The sequence below is a fragment of the Hibiscus syriacus genome, unplaced genomic scaffold (genome assembly GCF_006381635.1).
Source record: "Hibiscus syriacus cultivar Baekdansim isolate YM2019G1 unplaced genomic scaffold, ASM638163v2 tig00111398_pilon, whole genome shotgun sequence".
NCBI classification, from domain to species: domain Eukaryota; kingdom Viridiplantae; phylum Streptophyta; class Magnoliopsida; order Malvales; family Malvaceae; genus Hibiscus; species Hibiscus syriacus.
In genome coordinates this window covers 429035-455180 of record NW_024063081.1, presented here as the reverse complement: position 1 = coordinate 455180, position 26146 = coordinate 429035, and the positions used below count along the sequence as shown (strand labels likewise).

Sequence of the window (26146 nt, the reverse complement as noted above, 5' to 3'; positions counted from 1 at the left end):
CAATGGTGGTTGGTTAGGTTATCAGTCTCAAAATTTAGATAACTTATTGTTAAACCCAAACCCCATTTGTTTTTCCTTCTAATCAATATAAAAAGCATGAGACCAAATTAATTAATCTTATATTGCCTTGATCTATATAGATACATATTATATAATGCTGCAGATTGCAGAAGCTGAACCCCAGTGCGATCAGGTGCATGCCTTTGACTTTCTTCTCACGTAGCAGGCAGGATAAATGGCAGGATTCAGAGGCATAATGGGCACATATTTTCTTAATAAAGGAAGCATTTAAAGACCCAGAGAGAGTCAAACTTATATATTTTATATATAGTGTATAATTTTTAAGTTTACATTGGATGAATGAAAATTAAAGAATGAGATTAATAATAGGAAATAAGAAGATATTTACTAAAAAAAATTAATCTCATACTTATATTTCCAATCATCTAACGATTTTAAATTTATGTAAAACTAAAAGAATTTTATATTATGTAAGTAGATCTTAACTCATATACATATATTTAAGGGTAATTACAATATACATCCAAACTATGGTTTAATCTTTAAATCTTAAAACGATTTAATTACGTTCTTAAAGTATAATTGTATCTTTCGCATAAATTTTTGTTTGATAAATTTGATGTGAATACAAGGTAATATTTGTTCAAAGACTTTCAACTATTTGACATTAAACACTTATACACCCATATTCACACATGCATTCATGGTGTTTAAACCCGATACCTCAAATTATAATAATAATTCCTTATCTACTTAGGTCACTTCATTTAAATACACATACTAAAATAAAATAAAATAGTCATAAAAAGCGTATCTTTTTAAATATATCATATTTAATTTAAAATTCAAAAGAAAGTAGTCTTAAATTGTAATTGTAATTAAAATCTAAATTAATAGAATACTATAATTAATAAGATATTCATACTTTTAAGATTCAAACAAAATACTTAAACTTTAGAGATAAATTCAATGATGTTCATTGAATCTGCTAGGAATGGGACGGAGGTATAAAAACAAAGAAGAGTGATGAAAAGAAGGCACGCAGGGGCTGGTTGCTTGGAGCGTTGGTAGTAAATTGTAGGTGGTGGATTTGCTCACCTAACCAAATCCCACATGACTTTACCCATTTTCATTTAAGACTGTCCCCTTTTCTTCTTCCCTGAACATTCTAGGTTTGATTATTTTCCTTTAACAGCTTCATTTCCATCTTCTGTCTTGTATTTTCCATTTTACACTCTTTATCTGTCTGTCTTAGTTCCTCAACTAAACTCATTAAATTCTCTTGCTTGAATTTAAGACCCTGTTTGGTTTCCTTATAAGGACTTTCAACAACCTCTCAAGGTGCGTTTGGTTCACGGAATGTAAGATTACCAGTGGGAATAAAAGATTACCAGGGAATAGGATTACTGAGAATGTTGTATTTTTTGTTTGGTTGGTTTAGCAGGAATGTAAGATTATCGTGTTTGATTAAGGAATAAATATTATTGTAATGTTATTGACCAAATTGTCCTTATTATACATTGTATATATTACAAATTGTAAAATATTATATATTTTCTTTAAAAATTAAATTCATAATATTTATATAATTTTTTTACAAAATTAAAAATATAAAAAAGGGTTTAATGAATGGGTAATTTTTTTTTAATCCCTGAACTTCATATAAAATTTTAATTATATATATATTTTTTTGTAAATCTAAAATAATTTAAGGATAAATTTGTAATTTAACCTTCGTAGAATTTTTATTATTCAATGACAGAAGAAGGATATTTTTGGAAAAAAATAATAATTTAAGGATATTTTAGTCCAAAACGTCGGTAATGTTACAATACCTAAGGGAAGAGAGGTAATAACATTCTCGATAATATACCAAAAAAATATACTATTGATAATAAAACATTACTGTGAATAAGATTTCCGACCAACCAAACATGGGAATGATGAAAATCTCACAATCCTTGAACCAAACACCCCGTTTGAGATAGAGAAGAAATGGTGCAATTCAAGGGAACAGTCTGTCTCTAATTATTGTTTCTCTTTATAATTTCACTTATAAATCCTCTTTCTATTCCCCATTTTGCTCTATCTCTCTTCTCTCTTCTCCCTTCTTTTTTTTTACATTCGTAAAATTCAAAAATAATTAAGCTGCATTTTCCTTTTATCTGGTTTAGGGTTATCATTCCACTTAGCCCCATTTTGAGGTAGTTATTTTTTAAAACTTTCCCGAGAAAAAAGAAAGAAGTTTGTTTCTCGAGAAAATTCTTTTGGGAGGGGTTTGGTTTGTTGTAGTTGTGATTATGGATGTATCGACTGCTTTGCTACTTTTGGCGGCTATCACAGCTTACCTATTGTGGTTTACGTTCATCTCACGGTCTCTGCGTGGTCCACGTGTCTGGCCTCTATTGGGCAGTCTTCCTGGCTTGATTGAGAACTGTGACCGCTTGCATGACTGGATCTCCGACAACCTCCGTGCTTGCGGCGGCACGTACCAGACCTGCATTTGCGCCGTCCCCTTCTTGGCCAAGAAACAAGGTCTCGTGACGGTCACGTGCGATCCGAGGAATTTGGAACACATCCTCAGGACCCGGTTCAACAATTACCCGAAAGGTCCTACGTGACAAGCCGTGTTCCATGATCTACTCGGTCAAGGTATCTTCAACTCCGACGGTGGCACGTGGCTTTTCCAGAGGAGGACCGCCGCGCTGGAATTCACGACTAGGACTCTAAACAAGCCATAGCTCGGTGGGTGAGAGCCATCAAGTTCCGGTTCTGCCCAATCCTTGAGGAAGCTCAAAACAAAACCTAGCCGGTCGATCTACAAGACGTTGTTGCTCCGGCTCACCTTTGATAACATTTGTGGTTTAGCTTTCGGAAAGGACCCGCAAACATGCGCCCAACAGCTCCCCGAGAACAGCTTCGCCTCAGCTTTTGATCGAGCCACCGAAGCTTCTCTTCAACGGTTTATTTTGCCCGAGGTTTTATGGAAGATCAATAAATGGATTCGGCTTGGATTAGAAGGCAGCCTGAGCCGAAGCGTTCTCCACATAAACGACTATTTGTCCGACGTCATCATTAAACGTAAGCGTGAATTGCTGAGTCAGCAAAAAGATGGGAATCCACACGACGACTTGCTATCCAGATTCATGAGGAAAAAAGAATCCTACTCGGATGAGTACTTTCTCCAACAAGTAGCTCTCAATTTTATCCTAGTTGGACGTGACACGTCATCCGTCGCTCTCTGTTGGTTTTTCTGGCTCATCACTCAACATCCAACCGTTGAAGATAAAATCCTACGTGAAATCAGCACAGTCATGATAGAAACACGTGGCATTGATACTTTAACTTGGCTTGATGAGCCTTTGGGGTTTGAAGAACTTGATCGGTTGATATATTTGAAGGCCGCATTGTCAGAAACCCTGAGGCTCTACCCGTCGGTGCCGCAGGATTCAAAGCATGTGGTGGCCGACGACGTGTTTCCAGATGAACATTTGTTCCGGCAGGGCCGTCAGTGACGTATTCGATATATTCGGTAGGGAGAATGAGGTCGATATGAGGTAACAATTGCCTCGAGTTCCGTCCAGAAAGGTGGTTAACACCGGACGAAAAGGAGTTCATCACACATGACTCGTACAAATTCGTAGCATTCAACGCGGGACCAAGAATATGTTTAGGCAAAGGATTAGCTTATCTTCAAATGAAGTCAGTGGCAGCGGCGACGCTGTTGAGGCATAAACTGACGGTGGCGCCAGGGCATAAAGTGGAACAGAAGATTTCGCTGACTTTGTTCATGAAATACGGGCTTAAAGTAAACGTGCACGGCAGAGATTTGGGAGCCATTGTTGAAAAGATTATGAGTGAAGAGAAATTGCATGGTAAATGCAACGTCGAATGATGGTTCTTAGGGTGGCGACGCGAGTGAGGGATGGTGGAAAACAGAGTTCAATTCTACTGGAAAGTGGGGGCCACGCTGACATGGAGGTTAATTCATAACCTTGGCATATTCTTTATAAGCCTTTTATTTATTTGTTCGAAATACTTTATAAGCCTTCCGACAATTTAATAATTCTTGTTTTCCTTTTCTTTCTTTTGTGCGAGTTATTCTATAACATTCTTTTATCATCTTCTTTCGTTTGTGTATATTTCTGCACTTCTTTCTAATTTATTAAAATAAAAGTGAATATTATTGACATGTTATCACTAATTTATTTATGACGTATTATATCAAATATTAATTTTTAAATTAATATCATATATTTTTCATGTATTATATATATAATGTTTCTTTTCAAGATCTTGTATAATTTTCCTATCAATTTTACTGCTGCAATTAATATTATATGGCCTTGTTTTCATTTAACAGTGGGCGATGGAATTAGCTGTTTGTAGGCCATAACAGGCCCACATATTCACTTGAACTATGACAAAAAAAAAATCCTCATGACTTTTTTAAATAAAAAGTTAGGTTTTTATTAATAAAAAGGTAAAGTATATTATACTATAAAATTAGAGATGGATTAACAGGACGGTTAATTTTTTAAATTATATATATTTTAAATATTTTTGTTTTTTATTAATATTATGCTTTCGTCTTAAATTTTAAAAATTTATCCCTAACATAAAATTTTACATATGCTTAGATGAAACCCAAAGATATAAAAAAATAATATCAAAACCTTTTTTTGAATACATACTTCATATTTTTTAGAAAATCTAACAACTATTATGATATCATCGTCTTTATTTGAACCTAGGCGTAATATTGATGTAGTGAAGATTGAGAAATCAATATGACAAATTGTTTCATGAACGATTCTAAATGTATTACAAATTGTCACAAAAATCTAACTATACAAAATTATTAAACTTTCCTGATCAAGAGGTGTGATATGATGAATTTAACATGAATGAAACCGTCAGACTATCATAACGATAGACATTATATTGTATCATAAAAATATACGAACATTATTTCATAAAAGCAGACAAAATTAAACGTTTGAAAATATGCGACAACAAAAAGTAAATATATCTTACAAAAACATAGATAGAAATGTTTAAATATAGTAGAAATTAAATCCATAAAAATGTTTTAAATTATAGTAGAAATTAAATCCATAAAGTTTAAATTATAGTAGAATTAAATCCATAAACAACAGGGACCTTTATGAATTTGACCATTCTGAAATTCACCAATAAAAGCAACTTACCGTCAAACCTCAGAGACACTTCGAAAACCTTCCACAAACCAAGCCAGAAACCATATTTGACGATAAAGAAGATATGAATCCTCAAGCCGACAATAGTGAGGAGGATCACCATGGGCTACCGTTACTGCTTCATATTTCCTCTTAACCGCTGACTATGGCCCTGAACCTAATGTTCTCGACCCAGTAAGTATCCTCTACTCCTTTCAATTGTTTTGGTTTCAAACACCGATCTTTGGGTTTCAATGTTTATCTGCAGCTTAAGGATAGTTATATTCCTTTTTTGGGTTTTTTCATCAATTTGATACTTTGATGCATATTCTACATTCGTAGTTAGTTGTGGAGAATTATAATAAATGACGATGAATTTCGACATGATGTGAAGTATGAACTTTAAATTTCATTCATTTTTCATAAGAAAATGAAATAATTAAAAACTGAAATTGGGGTTTGGATTTAGACTAGTTGAAGAACTTAACCAGTTATAGGCTGGATAGGACAGAAACTACTCCATTGAGAATAAATGCAGAATAAGAAGAAAAGGACTATGACGCTGGAACCGAGTTTTCGTATGATTTTAGGAATTGGAGAGTGATTTGTTTTGGTTTAGTTACAAACGCATTGCAAATTAGGAAGTCCGATAATATATTAATTGTCGATGACAGCACACGAATCATGAAGCAATACTGTCTCCATAGAGTAGTACTTCCGAGTTTCGAAAGCAGGTTTTATAGTTTGTAAAATGTTGGCTGCTAGTATCATACGGAATTTAAATGGTTGGTTTATTGTTTATGATCTCATGTACATAAGCTACGCTAAGCTTCCTAAGTTTCAATATGCTTGTAATTTCAAGCTTGTGTGGACTTCATCACTTATTTTCTCTGATTCCATAGAGCCCGCACCCCTTTATATTCTTTTACTTTCATAAAATAGTCCAATTTCTCTACTTTGGTAGGCATAATTTCAATTTGCCTTATATTTCAGTGCGTGTAGCATGCTGATTGTCAAATCGGCTTTTAGTTTGTTAAGTTTTGGAAGTAGAATGGTAAAAGAAAGTTAAGTAGGATATGAAAGAAACAAGGATCTGGGATATGGAGCTCCGGATGCTGACTTTACATTCTTTGTTTGGGGATTTGGCCAATGCTGTGATGTTTTATGTGCCATATATCATTATTTGTGAAGTTGGTTTCTAGTATTTGGTTTTGTCTCCATTTTGTTGCAATCCTGTTGAGATGATATTCAATTGCAGATTAAGAATACCATACTATCAGTGCAAAGTTCTGTGAAAGAGTTCATCGTTGGATCAAGGAAAGAACACCAAGAAAGTTCGCGGACTTCCGACAACGCAAAAGAACACCCGTAGGATATAAATTGAAACAGTTTCGTGGTTCGTCTATTGAATAAGGCTTTATATGGTCATTAACATTGAGGAATGCCTGCAAAACGTTATATGAATGAGACCAATATTCCTTTATCCCTTTTTGTGATTTCAACAGGGAAGTTTGGATTGTGTAGTACTCGTAGCAGTGTGTACTTTGTCCCTTCCTTCAAACTTCCTGGCCTTTCTTTTCTTTTCTTTTCCTTCTCGTCCTTTACTAGTATTATTTATCCAAACATAGGTTAGTTTAGTTTTTTTTTCTTTTTTTCTTTCTTTTTACTTTAATATACAATTGATACATGAACTAGTATAGAGGACATGTATTTCATACTTTTTCATAAAAAATTGTTTTATGTTATTAGTTGATACTGGATACATATAAATATATTATATAAAGTGGGGCCGTAGACGAGTGTAGCAGGGAATAGGTGAGTCTCGAGACCCTCGTGGGTGATGGTGTGGGGATGATTTTAATCTTGCAGGTCATCGGGTAAGGATGATTTTGAGTTTGATTTTCAATTACTTGATATCTAAGCTTAGAAAATCTTATCCAAGTTATGAAAAAAATTGATAAACAAAGTTTAGATATTTTGATTCATTAATCAAAGCTAAAAAAACAAGCGCATACAAACTTGTAAAAGCTTCAATATAATAACAAGGAATCAAGGTATGAGGTCCAACAATTTTGATTTTATTGTTTTTTATCTGAAACAAGCCAGTATTGGTCTTCCCACATCTCCACTTGGTTGAATTAGCTTTTCTTTCCAGAAATTCTTGTAGCTCTGGGGCCTCATGGGGGGGGGGGATCATGCATGGGGTTGCATCTCTAGAGACATCACCAAGGATTCTTCCATGAACTTACTCCACGTACCGGTTTCCTGACCGGAGGGACCGTCAGTTTTAAAATTTCAGAGCTTGGCGTACTCGTTTAGCAATGAAATAATGTAATCATATACATTGTCCATCTTTAAATCCTCTTGTATGAAGTTTCCAGCAGCCTCTCCAATTCCCTTTGCCTAAATGAATTTAAAACACAAAAAAATAAAAGAAATTATCATTTGTTAGATCTTTAACAATAGAAAAAAGAAAATAAAGTAAAAAAAAAAACCTTATCGAGATGAAGGTTATCCCATTACACAGCAATTTGAGGGATTTACATTTGCTGTTTTGTCTAATGGGCCAATAGTGCTGCAATGGCAACCATTCCCCTTATGAAGAAATCGTGGAATTGGGACCTTATGTACAAGGTCTTGATCACAAGCTAGAATGTACTTTTCACTCCGACCACCACCCCCATCCTTCTGTATATATTTTATATCTGCAACACATAATAACCAGTTTTCTACTCAAAATATTTGAAAATTTTATAAAGCAATCATTTCTTTTAAGTTTCTTAGTTATTTGATTTGAACAATTATAATTTATAAAAATTAGTGCATTACTTGATGATTAGTGATTACCTGTGGGTGCATTGGTCCCTCTAGATTTGATTGTTTGAACCCTTGTTTAGATTCCCGGCCTCAATCCAGAAATTTAACAAAAATATATATATATATATATATATATATATATATAAAAGAAAATTAATAATATTAGGATGAAATGACAATTGTAGTGTTATTCTATATCTTATTTCTGAATTTAGAATTTAATATTTAATATTTTTTTTAATGATATGATTTATTACAAGATATTATCTGTTCAAATTTACTTAATCATTAATAACATATATCGTGCAGGCTGCATACGCAAATGATCAAACTCAAGACTTCTAAAAAGGACAATATTCCCCTTAATCACTCAAGCTACTTGATGAGTACAATATTAGTGATTTAGATTTGTGATCTAAAACTTAAAAATTTAAGTTAAAGTTTAAAATTTGAAGTCCTAAATATACATAGAAGTATTGCAAACCCGTTTATGAAATGTTTTAATCCTATTTGTCAAATGAAAAGCCAAGACGTAGGAAGGAAACATGTTTTCTGTAGGCCTGTAAATGAACTGAACGTTCAACGAACCGTGCGGCGGGAAGTTCGTTTTATGTCGTTTTTTATTAAATGAACGAACATGACAAGATTTTGTGTTCGTTTATTAAATGAACGAACATGAACATAGGTCTCGTTTCGTTCATTTACGTTCGTGAACGTTTCGGTTTATTTTCGTTCGGTTATGTTCGTTTTATGTTCGTTCGGTTTATGTTCGTTTATGTTCATTCATTTATGTTAACCCAATCTTCTTAAATCAATTTTGGTGACCAATTTGTAAGTATCTTAAAAATATTAATTAATCTGATATTTTGATAACCAACTCCATAATTAACCCAATTTTATTTGGAAAACCCAACAATATTAACATGTTTAGTTCTTTTTGAACGATCCATAAGTTGCATACCCATCACCGTCACATCCATTGCGCCAGAACCCTATGTGACTGCGCCACCAGCTGGTTATCTGATAAACAAAGAGGAGTCTCAGAAACTGGTTGCTTTCGAACCAAGTCCAAAGTGATGGATTCCGGAAGGGATGTTAAGTATTAAGCACTGTTTCTTCTACTCAAATAATCTTCTTTTCTTTCATTTATAATGGAGTATTCGAATTTACAAGTAAATAGTGATCAACCAACAACTCAAGTCAGCTTACTTTTAACTTAAGAACCCAATAATGATAAGGCCTTATTCCATAGGTTGAAATTCTTTAATGCGTTTCATCAAACAATTTTGTGCGCCATCCGGATATGGAAGTTTAGCCAACCTACTTCTCTCATCTCCCAATTTTCAACTTCTACATAGCATGAAGCTAAGGACATGTTTGTTTGATCCCCAAGGATTAAGGTCGACAATCACATGAAACACAATTTGTGTTCATCTCGACTGTTGTTGAAGGAGATAGGAAGAAAGAAAGTGGGGAACGTTATGCAATCTCACATCAGTAGTAAACAAGCAGTTCGGGGTTGTAACTTATATAAAAGAAGATGGGGAGAATAGGTTTAAGCATCTTTGCGCTTGGGGTAATGTCGAGCTTGAATCGAGCTCAGAATCGAGCTCGAGTCTCGAGTTTTAATCGAGCTCTTAATTTTTTTTGAGTTCGAGCCTTTTCGAGTTCGAGACGAGTTTCAATATTATATTTCGAGTTTGAGTCGAGTTTGATAATTTTAAGCTCGCGAGTTTTCGAGTCGTGTCGAGCTTTTTTGAAAGTTTTCGACTTCGAGTCGAGCTCAGCAATACTCGAGCTCGACTTGGCTCGTTTACACCCCCTAGGTAGGGTCTCCAACGTTATGTTCGTGTTCATTTATGTTCGTGTTCGTTTATGTTCGTGCGCGTTTATGTTCGTTTATTTTAATGAACGAACATGACAATTATATTCCTTAATAAACGAACATGAACAAAAAAATTTGTTCGTTTTATGTTCGTTGTTCGTTTATGTTTATTTATTTATTAAATGAACGAACATGAACATACCTCCGTTCGTGTGCGTTCGGTTCGTTTACAGGCCTAGTTTTTGAGTGTTATTTATATGGTTTGAATTATGTGGTCGATCCTTATATTTTAAGGATAGAAGTAAATAGTTCCTCTATTATGAATCTAAGCATTTAGTCTTTATACAAAGCAAATAGATAAATTTACAACGATTATAAATTTTAAACGATGAAAAAAATATTGTTTTGTCATATTTTAAAATGACATGATTTTTTTAAAAAAATAACCTTATGGCATACTAAAAAATATTTTTTTTGTTTTATGTCGTTTTAAAGCATAAATATGATTCTTTGATAAATTTTAAATCACATTTATACTAAACTTGTACTCTAATAAACCAACTTTTTCTGACCTTTAATGTACATCTAAATGAACCTATAACATAATCAAAACTCTACTTGAAATAGTACTTGTAATAAATGAAAGATATGTACTTATTTAGGTATTAAAAAGAGTATGGGGCATATTAAAATAAATTGCAAATGTTCAGGGGGTTTATAGAATTTTAGCCAAAAATTTTACCTGAACGTATAAGAGGGGTATTCCAGTTATTTTTTTCGGTAACATTGCACTTCATAAGGTCCTTCTAGTAGGGGCACGCTGGGTTCCGTCTCCAAAAACCCTGTCCTCCCACTTCGTCCTCTGGTTTTCTTTCTTTTCTCCTCCAACAGATTTCCCCATGGCCTTATATTGGTCTCAGCCCTAATAAAAAATAGTACCCAATTTCACTATTAACTTCATAAATATTAAAATTTATTCAACGATTTCAATAATATAAAAAATATTATTTTTTAAAAGATTTCGAATTTAAGTATTGTGTGATACTTCTTGTCTAAATAAATGACAATAAACAATTGTATATTTGAAGATTACTCCATTACCATCCCTAAAAGGACCAATCTCGGAAGACGATGTCCGTGCTCGATTCATCAGCGCAATCGAAAAAATGGAGGTGGTCGAGCATTAGGACCCTGATAATCCCGGAACAAATGACAGGTCGATCATCGCAGTCGAACATCAGCTCCAAGTCCGGCAATCTTCCATGGTACAACCTTAGAAGCTGCAATATACCCCACAAAGTGAACTTATCTCTTGTCTGTAGGGACTTCCTGTATTTCTCCACGTATGCTCTGTCGTTGACGATCACCAACCTGAAATGAGTCGTCTTCCGTGCCCTATCGATCGTGTCCTGTGTGATCCCCGTTTGTTTCCAGTTCGTAAATCTTCATGAATCCTCAGAAGAATGATGGCACGTAAGGTTCGATGTAAGAATGTCTGGACTAGTGGTAGTAGGATCCTATCGGCGAATTCTTCTTTAAATGGCGTATTCTTCTTTATACCTGTTCAACAAGGTGGAGTTTCAGCTGCTTTGTGATAATCAAGTGCTATTCACTTGGTTAAGATCAAGTGTAATCGTGTTAGAACTAAACATATTGAGTAAGGCTCCACAAGATCAAGAGTTGTTGCATCTGGAGAGGTTTTGTTTCAGAAGGTACATACGATGAGAATGCCGTTGATATGTCACCAAGCCAGTTACGACAGACAAGTTCAAGCATTGCTTGGAATTGTTGAATGTTTTGAGTTGTTAAGAAGGGTAACCCAACCCACATTGAAGTTTCCAAGGGGCAGGATATTCGCCAAGGTGGAGATTTGATAGTATGACTTATAATATAATATACCGTAAATAGGACAGGGGATGGAGCGTACGGTACAAGGTTAATTATGTAATTATGTACCAGGTTTTTTATTATAAATAGAGATTAACCTAAACATATGAGACATTGAATAAAACTTCTAGCGCCGTCTAGGCACCGAGGACATAAGCACATTGCCGAACTTTGTTAAAATTCTTGTGTTCTTTCGTTATCTTTGCCCGATTATTCAACAATACCTAACATAGCTAAAGCTGAAAGCTCAATGTCCCTTCAACCACGACCTCGAGCAAGCCAACACTTCAAATATTTTGTGCTAATAAGCCAAATTAACCAGTCCAGATGCATTTTCTTATGAAGGTCAAAATGACTAAAAAAATCGATTAAGTGACCTTTACGTCGGAAGCATATACATGGTGACCCTCGAGGCTCGTCTTAACATTAAATCTATATAGGAGAAACTAACGTTAGTATCTCAATTATCATTTTTATTATGTTTTGATCATCTAATTATTATTTTTTTAAAATCATACCTAACATTATGTTTTATTTCATTTAAGTCACATGTTAAAATTTAACACAACTGTTGACGACTTGACGCGATGATTAAAAAAAAATCAATTAGGATGTGATATTATCTTATGATGACATGTTAGTATTATAGTTAATTTTTTAACGGTAAGTGATCAAAATGAAACAAAATATAATGTTAGGAATGATTTTGAAAAAAATAACTGGTGACCAATAATAAAATAATAATTAGGGTACTAAAGTGTAGTTTACCCATCTATTTATTACTTTCGGCCTAAATTTGGTCAATAACAATTAAAGATGGCGTGACTTGGTGCGTATAACATGAGATAAGCGCATTGTCTCACATATAATCATGTATTGAAGATTGTAAATTAATTTAATCAAGCTTAAGGGGGAGGACTAGGAAGGAAGGGAAGATCACGTTCGTTTGGTTACTTGGAGTTGTATTTCTTTTCTTGCTTTACAAAAGTGATGGATCGTTCACGTTTTTTTTCTCTTTAATAAAACATTACAAAATCAAAATCTTACGTTAATTTAATATTCATAAATTTGGATTCTTCACTTTAATATTGTTATTTTAATAAATTTATTGAACGATGTTAAAAAATGTTATCCGTCTGAAATTTTAAATTCAAGTAGTTGTATTTATATGATATATATTCGTGTCAATAAATATTATGTTATAATAATATATTAGTAAAATAATTAGTCTTTTCAAAATAAGAGCATTTAAACGTAATCCCGAAAGGGGAACTCTTCCGTTTGCTTGGAAGGTCGGCAAACTTTGGTTTGAATTTAAAATGTTTTTAGGTTCATTAAAAATATAAGCTAATAATGCTTAAATGTAAACAATCCATGTGGTGGATCTTAACAGTATAATTTAGATAGATTTATTTATTAAATTTAAAAGTTTAATTTTTTTTTAAAATTATGGTCAACTATTTTTTAAATTCTAAAATTTAACAACAATTTTAATTTTTTTTAAAAAAATGAATTAATTAAAACATAATAGATTTTTTTAAAAATTTTAAACAATTTTTTCTTCAAAATTTAAACAGAGTACCCTTTCTAGCCCATAATGACCCGCCCTTATGACCCATTTAATATTTTCATATAAAAATATGTTATATTGAGATTCACATTTACTATCAAGTTTACACAAGAGTCCGAATTATTGTATCCTATAACTATTTCTCACAACAACTATTTAAATCAGAGTAATACGAATTTTGATGAGAAATATATAAGTTAATTTTTATAACAAAATCAGATTAATAAAAAAAATGAAAACTAATCTTCAACATAATCCTTAAATTTGAATGTGGGCAATACTGTGAAATTAGCCCCCATCCATAATCTACGGCGATATAAGTTGCGTTACATCTTGGAAAATTAGGAAAATGAATTACTGGAATTTGAATTACTAGAAAATGAATTACTGGAATTTGAATTACTGGAATTTAAATTCTAGAAAATGAATTACATTTATGGAAAACGTTTTTCGTAAAATGAATTACATTTTTCTGAAAAACATCTGGAAAACGTTTTATGATGTTTGGAAGATGTTATTTAAACCTTTTTTCCACTAGTTTAAGAGTTTTTTTTAAAATTATTTATTACAAATATTAAATACAATAATAATATTATTTATCATAAACTTTTTTATTATTAAAATAATTTATTTATTATTAAATAGTATTTTTATAATTTTATTATAAAAATTAATTTTTGTATATTTTAGTGAATAAAATATTATTATTTATTAAGTAATAGTGTTATATTATATTTAAAAAATATTAATTAGTATATATTAAATATATTTATTAAATATTTAAATATAAATAATATTATTCATTATTAAATATATAAATTTTTTTATTATATATTATTAAAATAACAATATAATATCTTATATTATTATAATTATTGATTATTTATATAATATTAAAATATAATATTATATTATTATAAATATTAATAATTTAAATAATATTTTGATGAAAATGATATTAAAATTTTTATTAATATTAAATTCATAAAATAAATTATTTTGAGTATTTATTGTTTGAAGTGAAAAGTTCGGAAAATGACTTACGGAAAATGAATCCGTAAGTCATTTTCCAGAAAACAAAAAGGAAATTTTGTTACTAGGAAAATGAATTACGTTCAGGAAAACCAATTCCGTGAAACAAACACTTGGAAAACATTTCCGAAAAACGACAACGGGAAAACATTTTTCGAAAAAACGAATTATGTGAAACAAACACGGGAATTCGAGGAAAACCAATTCCGTAATTCCAATTACGGGAAACAACAGACCCAATAGTTGTTTATTGCAACTACTCCTACTTTAACAATGGACACATAACATAACCCACGTTTTGACATATAAATTTATTTCATATTAATTTGATATTTAAATTTTTTAATATACAATGTGTTTTTAATTTATTCTATGATATCTTTAATATCATTTTAAAAATATACTATCTAAATAGTTACCCTTCTATTTTTTTGGTGATTGATATTGGATGCTTGATTTAGAATCATGACAGATGTAGGATTTTAGGTTAGAAGACGGATTTTTAAAATTTTAGAATGACGTACTTATAAAATTTTAGGCGGTAAAATAGGTTTCACAATCGAAAAATACAATTTATCAACAACTTATTTTCAAAAAAAAATGAGAATTTTCTAAAAATAAGAGAAAAGTTTTTTTTTTTTAAATAGATGGTGGAATCACTCCACCATATTATGAACAGCTTATTTTTCAGTTTTATTAAAATATAATTTAATTTTTTGTTTGCATTATAAAAAAAAAACCTTCAACCACTTTGAAATTTTAATTATTGGCCTATATTACGTTAGCATAGAATGTTACCTCCCCAAATTTCATTTTAATTATAATCAAAATCTTAAAACCAAGAAGGAAATAACATTAATCATAACTTGTAACTTCCAACACAATTACATAATAAACCCAATTTTATTACAATGAAATCACTACAAGCAACAATTAAAATTGAACGTAAAATATCATATAAAATTACAAATAAAAAAACAATTAATAAAACAAACACTAACAAATTGAACAAAATGTTCAACTTGATGATCAAATGATCCATCACCCAATCAAACAATACAAAAATATCAAAATTCTAAATAATAATAAAAAGGAATATTTTGTGGGATTATAAATAAAGCATGGTGGTGCATTAAAACTTAAGATTTTATCTTAGGAGTCATCTTGGTTTTCCAGCATCCTGAGACGAAGCGCTATTGTTTCTCTTGTGGGAAGCAGCTTGGAGAACATGGGCGTAGTTTCCCTTTGACCATGAAAAGCTGAGCAAAATGGTGCTTGCAATACAGGACCCCATCCAGTGCTGCATATGATGAGTGTGTCAAAGCGCACCCTCCGTGGGCGCACCTAAAGCACGATTTGTGGTAACATTCCCCTTCCATCGACATCTATTTAGTGACGAATCGAGAAATATTTTTAAGAACGAGTGAGTTAAAAAGCAAATTTAAGAGTAAATTTACGAACCTTCTCCAATGGATACACTGTCTTGTGACACGCAGCACACTTGTCTTGGGTTCCACTAAAGAAGGATGAATGTTTGTTGGGAGCCTTGGTCTAAAAAAGACAATGGAGAAGAACATCGATGGTGAGTGTTGTTTTGGGCTTAAAATGGAAATTTGATCTTATAAAAGGGAAAGAAAACATACATATTCACTGTTCTTCTCCTTTGCTGCACAAGTGATCACCAAGAAAATTAATGTTGTTAGCATTGCTCTTATAGCTAGAGAATGAAGAGTTCAAAAAAAAGAAAAAGAAATATGATAGAGACTGTGAGGCTATTGTTCGACTTGATTGATATAAGTATTAATAAATGTTAGAAATTTGATCAACATAAAATAAGATATGAACAATAGATGAGATTAACGTAGTTCAGTTTTGCCTACTTCCTCCATGTATGGAGAATAACAATCACTATAAACGTAAGATCACAAAGATACAAACATATGATATTGTATATATCCTAAAATCTGGTATCTATACCAAAATTTGAAGTATCCCAAATGACTCTTCCAATATCCTACAAAACTCATCTCTGCAACATAAACCTCAAAAATTACAAAAGTCACAAAAGGATTACTTATCTCCATTAATTCTCTCACATAATTCTAAAGGTTAATAAATACTTCATATTTATAGAGTCAAATAATTGATCAACAAGAAACATTATTCCATAAGATTTCCTTTCTTAAAATAAGTATTTACTTATTAAATAAATTTAAATACTAAGTAATATTCCACCAAAACTGATAACATAAATGATAACATATTTAAATTAGAGGACTAAGATGGAACCAAAACTGAGTAAGTGCAAATAAAATATTTTGGACGTAGGAGTGATCCTCAAACCCGTGAACAAGTGTAAAGAGATGGATTGCTTACATGGTTGAAAATTCTTGCTGTAATTACCAGATTCCTTAAATAATTGCTCGAAGTGAGTCTTACAGTAGAGAACTCCATCCATGGAGGAATAGTTACTCATCTACGAACGGACACAACAAATAGTTTTATGGTAAAAACAAGAAAAATAAAAGCTTTTTTTAAAGAGGAAGAAAGATACCACAAGGTTTCCCCTGCAATGGGTGCATTTGAAGCAAGTTTTATGGTAAGGAATTCCTTCCAGGGTCATCATATCCACAACATAAACAGTCTTGTCACAAGCCTTGCATTTGTCCAATGTTCCTGTGAATGCCATCTTCTCTATTGAAAGTTTTAAAAAATCTATGCAATAGGTACGAGGAACAGAAAACAAGTTTGTCCTCTCTGATTAAAAAAATAAAACCATTTGCTCTCTTATCAGACACGTGATTGGATATTCCGATATTAAGGTAGGAAATTTGAGATGTTAATGTGCTCAAACCCTGTTGAACTGGAGAGAAACTAGGTTCCTGTTTCTTGACTGCCAAATTTGGATGAGCCACCACAAGTTTAGCTTTATCTATTTTCTTAATTCAATTAGTATCACTAGTTAAATATTTCATCTTCAATCTTCAATCAATTTTTGTATTGTTTAATGGTTTTTTATACTTAATCTTATTTAATTATGAAATATTCATTTTTCAAAAATTAACTAGAAGTGTAGTTTGCATATCAATATTTAGTTTTAAATGTTTATTATAATTTGCTGTATAATTAATAAGTTTTAATTAAACAATTAGTCCTTAATAAATTTATTTAAAATTAAATTTTACTATATCTAAATAATTTATATATATATGATAAATTAGCTTTTAAAATTAGTACAAATCAAGTGATCTCAGCGATTAAGAGATTTGTTATTATTCTTTGAGGTCATAAGTTCAAGCACAACATATGCAGAGATATAAGTATTATTTGTTAAATAGTTAAGAGTCTTTAAACAAATCGAATGAACACGAACGATGGTAGGTTCATGTTCGTTCGTTTAACTTTAGTCAAACAAATAAACACGAACAACTAAACGAACGAAATTTCTTGTCCGTAATCGTTCGTTAAGGAATGTATCTTATTCAAGTTCGTTCGTTAAAATGATAAACGAACGCAAATGAACTAACGTAAACGAACACAAACGAACGAGCGTAAACAAATATAAAATTAATTGAGTTTGTATTTAAGAAAAGTTTTTTCTTTTCATATATTTTAGGGTTTATATTTTCTTTAATTGATTTGAATATTTTTTATTCGGGTTTTAAAATATTAACAGGTTTAAGGTTAAAATTTATTAGGTCTCAACATTTTAAACGGTTTTAGAGATTGGGTTGAATGAACAAATTATTAATCGTTTACGAAAGTAAATGAATGAACGATCCCTTTGTTTATGTTCATTCGTTAATTTAAACGAACATAAAATCTTATTCATATTCATTTATTTAATAAATAACTAAACACAAAAGAACTTCGGGTCGTACGATTCGCTGAACATTCAATTCATTTACAGACCTAATCATAAGTTCAAATTTAAATTTAAAATACGAACCTTTACACATAAGAATTTATTTTTAAAATAAATTTTATTAAAAATATTAAAAATAAATAAGACTAAACTATCAAAATGATCACAATCTTTTATATTTATACATTTTTACTCACTAAATTTTAAAAAAATTAAATTTTAATCATTTATATTATAATTTTAATGACTGAAATATTTTGGTATTGTGTGGTGCACTTTAAATAAAATACTATTTATCGAAATTTTTTTATAAACCTTAAGTAATTTATAGACAAATTCTCAATTTGCCTTCATTTAATATACTTTTCACCGTTCCCGAAACTAAGCTATCCCGTTGTCGTTTACCTCCATCCGGGCAGCTTCTTTTCGCGGACTTGGGGAAGTTGTTGCTGCTAAGATATAAAACGGGGACGCAATTACAGAGCCTTTAACCATGTTTTTGGTTTCATGAACAGCCTCTGAATTGCTGCTATATAGAAAAACTGCGTAACTCAAGTATGACTTTAAATGCTTCCATTGTTCTCTGGAAAAGAGATGGATTCACATTAACCAAAATTAAGTATCAAGTTGGAACTGAGATTGAACGAGGGCCGCGCGAACGCAGGCCCCCACAGCCACAAATTATGACGTAGGCTCTCCCACTTGAGGAGACCTTAAGCAAGCGCCCTTACCAAGTGCAATGGAAGTCGCTAGCCTAGACCATGAGCCTTGCTGATCACCCATTGATCCCGTCCAGGTAAGTATGTTTCATAGTTGATAGTTGCCTCTTATTTATACAGTTTAGCTTCCAGCCCCTCCTCTTTCTTACTCGATATGGGATTGTGCTGAAGAATATATGAAACTTGATAATCATATTAGAATTTGGTTCCCTTTTTCTTTATCTCACTCACTGATTAAAAAGAAAAGTTGAAAATCAGACATGGAATCTCTTTCGTGTGGTCATAAACTAAGATATCAGAGTCTGCAAAAATAACTCTTCAATGGAGTCTCCATCTATATTGTGCTTGGAGAACACAGATTGTCTGATCTTTTAACACAATGTTATGGCATTGTCGTTCCCTTATTCAAAATTGGAGTGCTTTGGACAACGTCGAATTTTGTTTAATTTGTGAATTCTCTAAATTTTATCACCATAATTCCATTTCGCCACTCTTATGCAATTGCAACATTAACAATCTTGTTCCAAAGCACTTCAATCGGTTCGTATTACAGCAAATTACATTGGAAACGAAAACGTAAAAGTATTGTATATATGTGTTATGGTCCCCCCCCCATATTACGGTACAGGATGCATTTTTATTTAAAATGGGGATAGAGTTAAAATATTAAAGAAGATGGTGAAGATGATGAAAGGGAGAAAAAATATAAAAGGAGATGAACTAAATATGTATAATATTAAAGATTTTTTTAAAAAAAAAACTATGATTAAATAAAATAAAATTTAGAATTTAAGGATTAAATTTATTATTTTATAGATTTTATTAATTGAAACGAGACAAACCTGTTACCTTTTTAACTCGATTTTACAATTGAGGAACATTTCTTGTCTTCTTTGATCTCTAAGTTCACTCTTTGTTTTTGGATTATTTTACAATTTACGTGGACGAAGGCATTCTTGCACGAGTATAAATTATATATTTGGATTTCCTGGCTACTCATTTGGATTCATTAATACTTTTTCATGCCTACAATGTCAATAAATGAGCTTGAATTTTTTTTTCAAGAATAAAACGTATATTAATATTCTACAATGCAAAATTAAATAAAAACACATGGTTATCAAAATATTTGAATACACGCATCATTTCTATTTTATTAAACAAAATAGTATACACATAAATTGAATATTTAATCAAAAATATATATTTAAATATTGGATTTCCTACAAGGCATACAAGTAAACTAAACTATACTCAAACGCCAAATATTTGTTATAAAATTGAATATTTAGTCAAAAAATATATTTGTTATTATATAACTGTCTTATCTAATACGTATGCACCATTTAGAATCTATGCAATAACAATAAAAATAAATTTTCTCCATTATTCAATTATAATATATTTAATATAATAATTTAAAATAAATACAAAAAATAAATAACATAAACAAATAAACTTGCTTAAGTTCTCCCCTTCAAAAATAATACGTATGCACCATTAAAAATATATGATTTAGTTGATGTGGTTGTTATTAACTAAAAGAGAATCAGAGGTCCACATCAACTAAACCGTGTATTTTTACGGTAAAGTGACTACAATGAATTATGAAACTACTTAAATAACTAAGTGGTTATATTATTAAAATTAAAAGTATGATAATCATACCAATATTAATCTCATAATTAAGTGGTCATTTGAATAGTTTACCATTTATTAAATAATTAGAATAAAAAACCCGAAACATGGGTCGTTCTGCGGTGCGGCGCCTAAAAAACGGCTAATATACGGCGTGACCGGTTAAACAAGTGACCGGTTAAAATTTAGACCGGTTATGTTATATTATTTAACCGGAAATATTATAAAGTACAATAACATACTAGGTAGCGCTTATATAATGTAATAGGTAGCGCTTATATTTACCTATTTTATAAGTAAACCAGTATATTTATACCGATAGCATTGCAAATTTACCTATTACATATATTATATTGAAAGTGTCCATACTTTTTATAAAAAGGATCGATACTTTAACAGTGTTTCATGTTTTCCACCTACATATTGATTTAATAATTTCATTTGCACAAAAAATTATTTGATTGTTTTGATATTTTATAAAATATTATTTAGAATTTTTAATTTAATAATAATATATACCGTAACGTAAAAAATAAATCATTAGACGCCTATAATTACTAAATTAATATCTTAAAACTCACTCAAAAGATAACCTTAAATTAATGTTTTCCACAGTGAAAAAAGTATGGACACTTTTATAAAAAGGATAGACACTTTACAATATAACCATTACCTATTACATTATATAAACGATACCTATTACATTATATAAGGGCTACCTATTACATCATATGTTACCTATTATATTGAAAGTGTCCATACTTTTTATAAAAAGGATCGATACTTTTTTTAAAACTTATGTAATTTATGTTTCAATTTTTTTAACAGTGTTTCATGTTTTCCACCTACAATATTGATTTAATAATTTCATTTGCACAAAAATTATTTGATTGTTTTGATATTTTATAAAATATTATTTAGAATTTTTAATTTAATAATAATATACCGTAACGTAAAAAATAAATCATTAGACGCCTATAATTACTAAATTAATATCTTAAAACTCACTCAAAGATAACCTTAAATTAATGTTTTCCACAGTGAAAAAAGTATGGACACTTTTATAAAAAGGATAGACACTTTACAATATAACCATTACCTATTACATTATATAACGATACCTATTACATTATATAAGGGCTACCTATTACATCATATGTTACCTATTATATTGAAAGTGTCCATACTTTTTATAAAAAGGATCGATACTTTTTTTAAAACTTATGTAATTTATGTTTCAATTTTTTTAACAGTGTACTGCGAATTTAAAATGATAATATACTTGTAGTTATTGTACATACCTAATATGTACTGCGAATTTAATGTTGTACCCACCCTTTAACTACAGAAACATGTTCAAAATGAACCTTCGTTTACATATCCATCAACTCCTGGAGCACTGAACTTGCACAACAAAATTTTTGCCATGGATAATACTGATGTAGACAATGTTAAGCCAACCGAGGAATGCCATGAAGTACATAATGTTGATGAATCTGACAGATTGGTTGGTCAGCTCTTCTGTTCACGTGATCAAGCTTGGCACTTTTACAAGGGATTCGCACGGGAACATGGGTTTAGTGCACGTAAGGGAACAACACGGCTTGACGTGGAAGGGAATGTGAAGACACAAGAATTTTGTTGTTCCAAAGAAGGGTTTCGAGTATCAAAAGTCAATACTGTTGATCGTCAACGTGCTCATACGCCAGTCACAAGAACAGGATGTAAGGCTAGAGTCGTAGTTACAGCAACAAATACAAACGATCAGTGGGTTATAAGTAAGTCTGATCAGAAACATAATCATGCATTGTGCACATCTGCTATGACACCATTTATGCGTTCTAATCGAGCTGTAAGTAAGGCTGATATCGATGAGGCAACAACATTGAAAGAGGTCGGTGTTGGCACGTCACAAGAAATGAACTATTTAACGCAGCAGGCAGGGGGCTATCATAATGTTGGATTTACACATAAAGACCTCTACAATGCACTTCAAAGAGGTAAAGCAAAGGAAATCGTCGATGGGGATGTGAATGCGCTTATTGCCTACTTTGATTATAAGAAACATGATGATCCCGGGTTTTTTATGACATACTCGGTAGACGAATCGGGGGCATTGTATAATCTTATTTGGTCGGATTCTACATCGAGATCGGATTACACATGCTTCGGTGATGTAATTGCGTTCGACACAACGTACAAAGATAATTTGTATGGTCGACCAATTATGCCTATTGTTGGTGTCAATCATCACCATAACACAATTGTGTTTGCCACTGCCATAATCGCTGACGAAACGTCTCAATCTTTCGAGTGGGTGCTACAGAATTTTTAGAAGCCATGATGAATAAATCACCTATTTCTGTTGTAACCGATGGGATAGGGCAATGCAGAGGGCTATCAAATCTGTTATCCCTTATGCTAAGCACAGATTATGTTCTTGGAATCTTTCTCGCAATGCACAAGCTAACATTGGTGACCCAAAGTTTACAGCAGCATTCTCAAAATGCATGGCTTCCTGGTGGACAACCAAGGAATTTGATATTCAATGGCGTTCGATTGTTTCAGAATTCAACGTCCAAAAGCATCCATGGGTGATTGAGAAGGGAAATACACGACACTTATGGCACAAGCATATCTAACCGGTCATTTCTTTGCCAATATTCGCTCAACACAAAGGTGCGAGTCTATGAATGCTTCACTAGCTATTGCACTGAAACACAAGAAGACATATTTAGATGTTGTTCGTGCAATTGAAGATGGAATTAGTAGAATGCGTATGAACGAGTTGAAAGCGGATTACTTAAGTTCCCATACGAAGCCCTTCCAGATCACAAAACTGGTCGACCTTGAAAGCCATGCCGCTGCGATTTTTACCCGCGAATCTTTTCGTGTGTTCCAAGATGAACTTACACGGGAGACATTGTACCGGATTGAGGCAGAGATTAAGTCCTTATCAGATGAATGTCAACATTATATTTTGTCAAAGTACGCAGAAAAAAATAGGAAATTTGAAATTAGTTTTGATTCTCGTACGAAAACTCTAATTTGCTCCTGCAAAAAATTCGAGACCGTTGGACTTCCGTGTCGCCATCAACTTCACATTTTGAAGCAATTGGACTACACATATTTGCCCGGGACTTTGATTCAAAGTAGGTGGACTAATGATGCGAAGGCTTCTGCACCCAGCTATGTTGATTTGAATGTGTCTCCAGAAGTGATGCAAATGGCAAGGTTCGCTGCTCTACGTTCAACGTCAAGTAGGTTATGCTACATTGCATCAAAGACAGACGAGTCTTTCAAACCGCAAGAGATGAGATGAAAAAACTAATAGAAGAATTAGAAAACTCGTTTGGTTTGAATCATTCAGTCAACCAGAGCATTGTAGTAAACAATGTTCGTGACCCTCAACGAAAACAACGCAAGCGAAAAGAAGTGCCGAAGAACAAGGTCGAGAAGCAAATTAGGCGATGTGGGTACTGCAACGGTGAGGGGCATAACAAACTAACATGTCCTCAAGTCAAGCTTAGTTTGAGTACAAGCACACAGCCTACATCAACTGATTTTTTCGAAGACGGAATGGAATGACAACGATCTCCATATAATATATCGTAAGTATCAACATCACTCCTATTGTATGTACATATAAATATTTTGAATGAAGGAAGAAAACCGCGTTACTTCAAATTACCGACACTTTTTAAATGGTATGGACATAAAGTACCGACACAATATTAAAAAGTGTCGATATAGGTTGTAGACCTATTCGCTCATAAAACCGGTATATTTATACCGGTTATATTACAAAATTATCTATTACATTATAATTATGGGTTCCGATGTGTAAAATGTCGACACTTTTTTAAATTGTATCGACACATTTTTCTTCCAATATGGACATAAAGTACCGACACAATATTAAAAAGTGTCGATATAGGTTGTAGACCTATTCGCGCATAAGACCGGTATATTTATACCGGTTATATTACAAAATTATCTATTACATTATAATTATGGGTTCCGATGTGTAAATGTCGACACTTTTTTAAATTGTATCGACACATTTTTCTTCCAATATGGACATAAAGTACCGACACAATATTAAAAAGTGTCGATATAGGTTGTAGACCTATTCGCGCATAAGACCGGTATATTTATACCGGTTATATTACAAAATTATCTATTACATTATAATTATGGTTCCGATGTGTAAAATGTCGACACTTTTTAAATTGTATCGACACATTTTTCTTCCAATATGGACATAAAGTACCGACACAATATTAAAAAGTGTCGATATAGGTTGTAGACCTATTCGCGCATAAGACCGGTATATTTATACCGGTTATATTACAAAATTATCTATTACATTATAATTATGGGTTCCGATGTGTAAATGTCGACACTTTTTTAAATTGTATCGACACATTTTTCTTCCAATATGGACATAAAGTACCGACACAATATTAAAAGTGTCGATATAGGTTGTAGGTTGTAGACCTATTCGCGCATAGACCGGTATATTTATACCGGTTATATTACAAATTATCTATTACATTATAATTATGGGTTCCGATGTGTAAAATGTCGACACTTTTTTAAATCGTATCGACACATTTTTCTTCCAATATGGACATAAAGTACCGACACAATATTAAAAAGTGTCGATATAGGTTGTAGACCTATTCGCGCATAAGACCGGTATATTATACCGGTTATATTACAAAATTATCTATTTTATTATAATATGTTGAAAGTGTCCATACTTTTTATAAAAAGGATCGAAACTTTTTTTAAAGATATGTAATTTATGTTTCAATATTTTTTAAGTATGTTTCATGTTTTTCCACCTACAATATTAATTTAATAATTTCATTTGCACAAAAAATTAGTTGATTGTGTTGATATTTTATAAAATAATATTAAGAATTTTTAATTTAACAATAATATATACCGTAACGTAAAAAATTAATCATTAGACGCCTATAATTACTAAATTAATATCTTAAAACTCACTCAAATGTATATGTACACATAGAAGCAAATATGGAATAATTAATGAAAATATACATACAATATAATCACACCAAAATTTAAATACACAAGAATGTTCAAATAATGTACCGACAAACAAAATTAATCCGATGAAAAGGGTTGTTTCTAACGAAGTCCGGAACATTAGAGGCCTTCAACAAATTTTCCAAATACTCTCGTATGTTTCCGCCTTTTCTGAGGACATACATAAATAATTTCAATTATCAAACTAATGAGTGCAATTTTACTAACAATAAATTAAATTCGCATAAGCATGAATAAATTTGTGTCATACCTAGAGCTTTGTCGTTCGAATGGGAAGCAGCGTCAAAGGTATGTGGACATATGTAATTGTATTTCTATATAAACACATAAGTTGTTAAAATAATCAATGTCTGAACACCTGTTCAACTGATCAGAAACATATTGCATAATGCAACCTACCGGATTATAAATCATTTTTTCCGCTGAATCATCGACCAAAAGTGTATTTAGCTCGTTAAAATCTGGACACGCGTTCCAAACATCATTGAGATCTTT

At 31.7% G+C, this 26146-nt stretch overlaps 1 protein-coding gene, 1 non-coding gene and 2 pseudogenes across 2 annotated transcripts; 2 read left to right on the top strand and 2 right to left on the bottom strand.

The window, feature by feature from the left end:
- The first annotated feature begins 2193 nt into the window (after nucleotides 1–2193).
- LOC120161088 lies at nucleotides 2194–11733 on the top strand (annotated as a pseudogene).
- LOC120161068 lies at nucleotides 3916–6843 on the top strand. The gene is made up of 3 exons (XM_039171364.1): nucleotides 3916–3979; nucleotides 5335–5414; nucleotides 6478–6843. The coding sequence occupies exons 1-3, from the start codon at nucleotides 3916–3918 to the stop codon at nucleotides 6589–6591; spliced, it is 258 nt and encodes an 85-aa protein (XP_039027295.1). The 3' UTR covers nucleotides 6592–6843.
- A 3623-nt stretch (nucleotides 11734–15356) lies between the features above and the next one.
- On the bottom strand, nucleotides 15357–17039 carry LOC120161172 (annotated as a pseudogene).
- A 1819-nt stretch (nucleotides 17040–18858) lies between these two features.
- Nucleotides 18859–19019, bottom strand: LOC120161382. The gene has a single exon (XR_005519479.1). It is a non-coding gene; the product is annotated as a U1 spliceosomal RNA (small nuclear RNA).
- Between the last annotated feature and the right edge of the window lie 7127 nt (nucleotides 19020–26146).

Excerpts from the sequence above, each read along its gene's own strand:
- LOC120161068 (XM_039171364.1), top strand. The coding sequence starts at position 3,916 with ATGGTTCTTAGGGTGGCGACGCGAGTGAGGGATGGTGGAAAACAGAGT. Across the intron at positions 3,980-5,334 it reads GAGTTCAATTCTACTGGAAA|GATCACCATGGGCTACCGTT; the intron begins GTGGGGGCCACG and ends AATAGTGAGGAG. Across the intron at positions 5,415-6,477 it reads AACCTAATGTTCTCGACCCA|ATTAAGAATACCATACTATC; the intron begins GTAAGTATCCTC and ends ATTCAATTGCAG.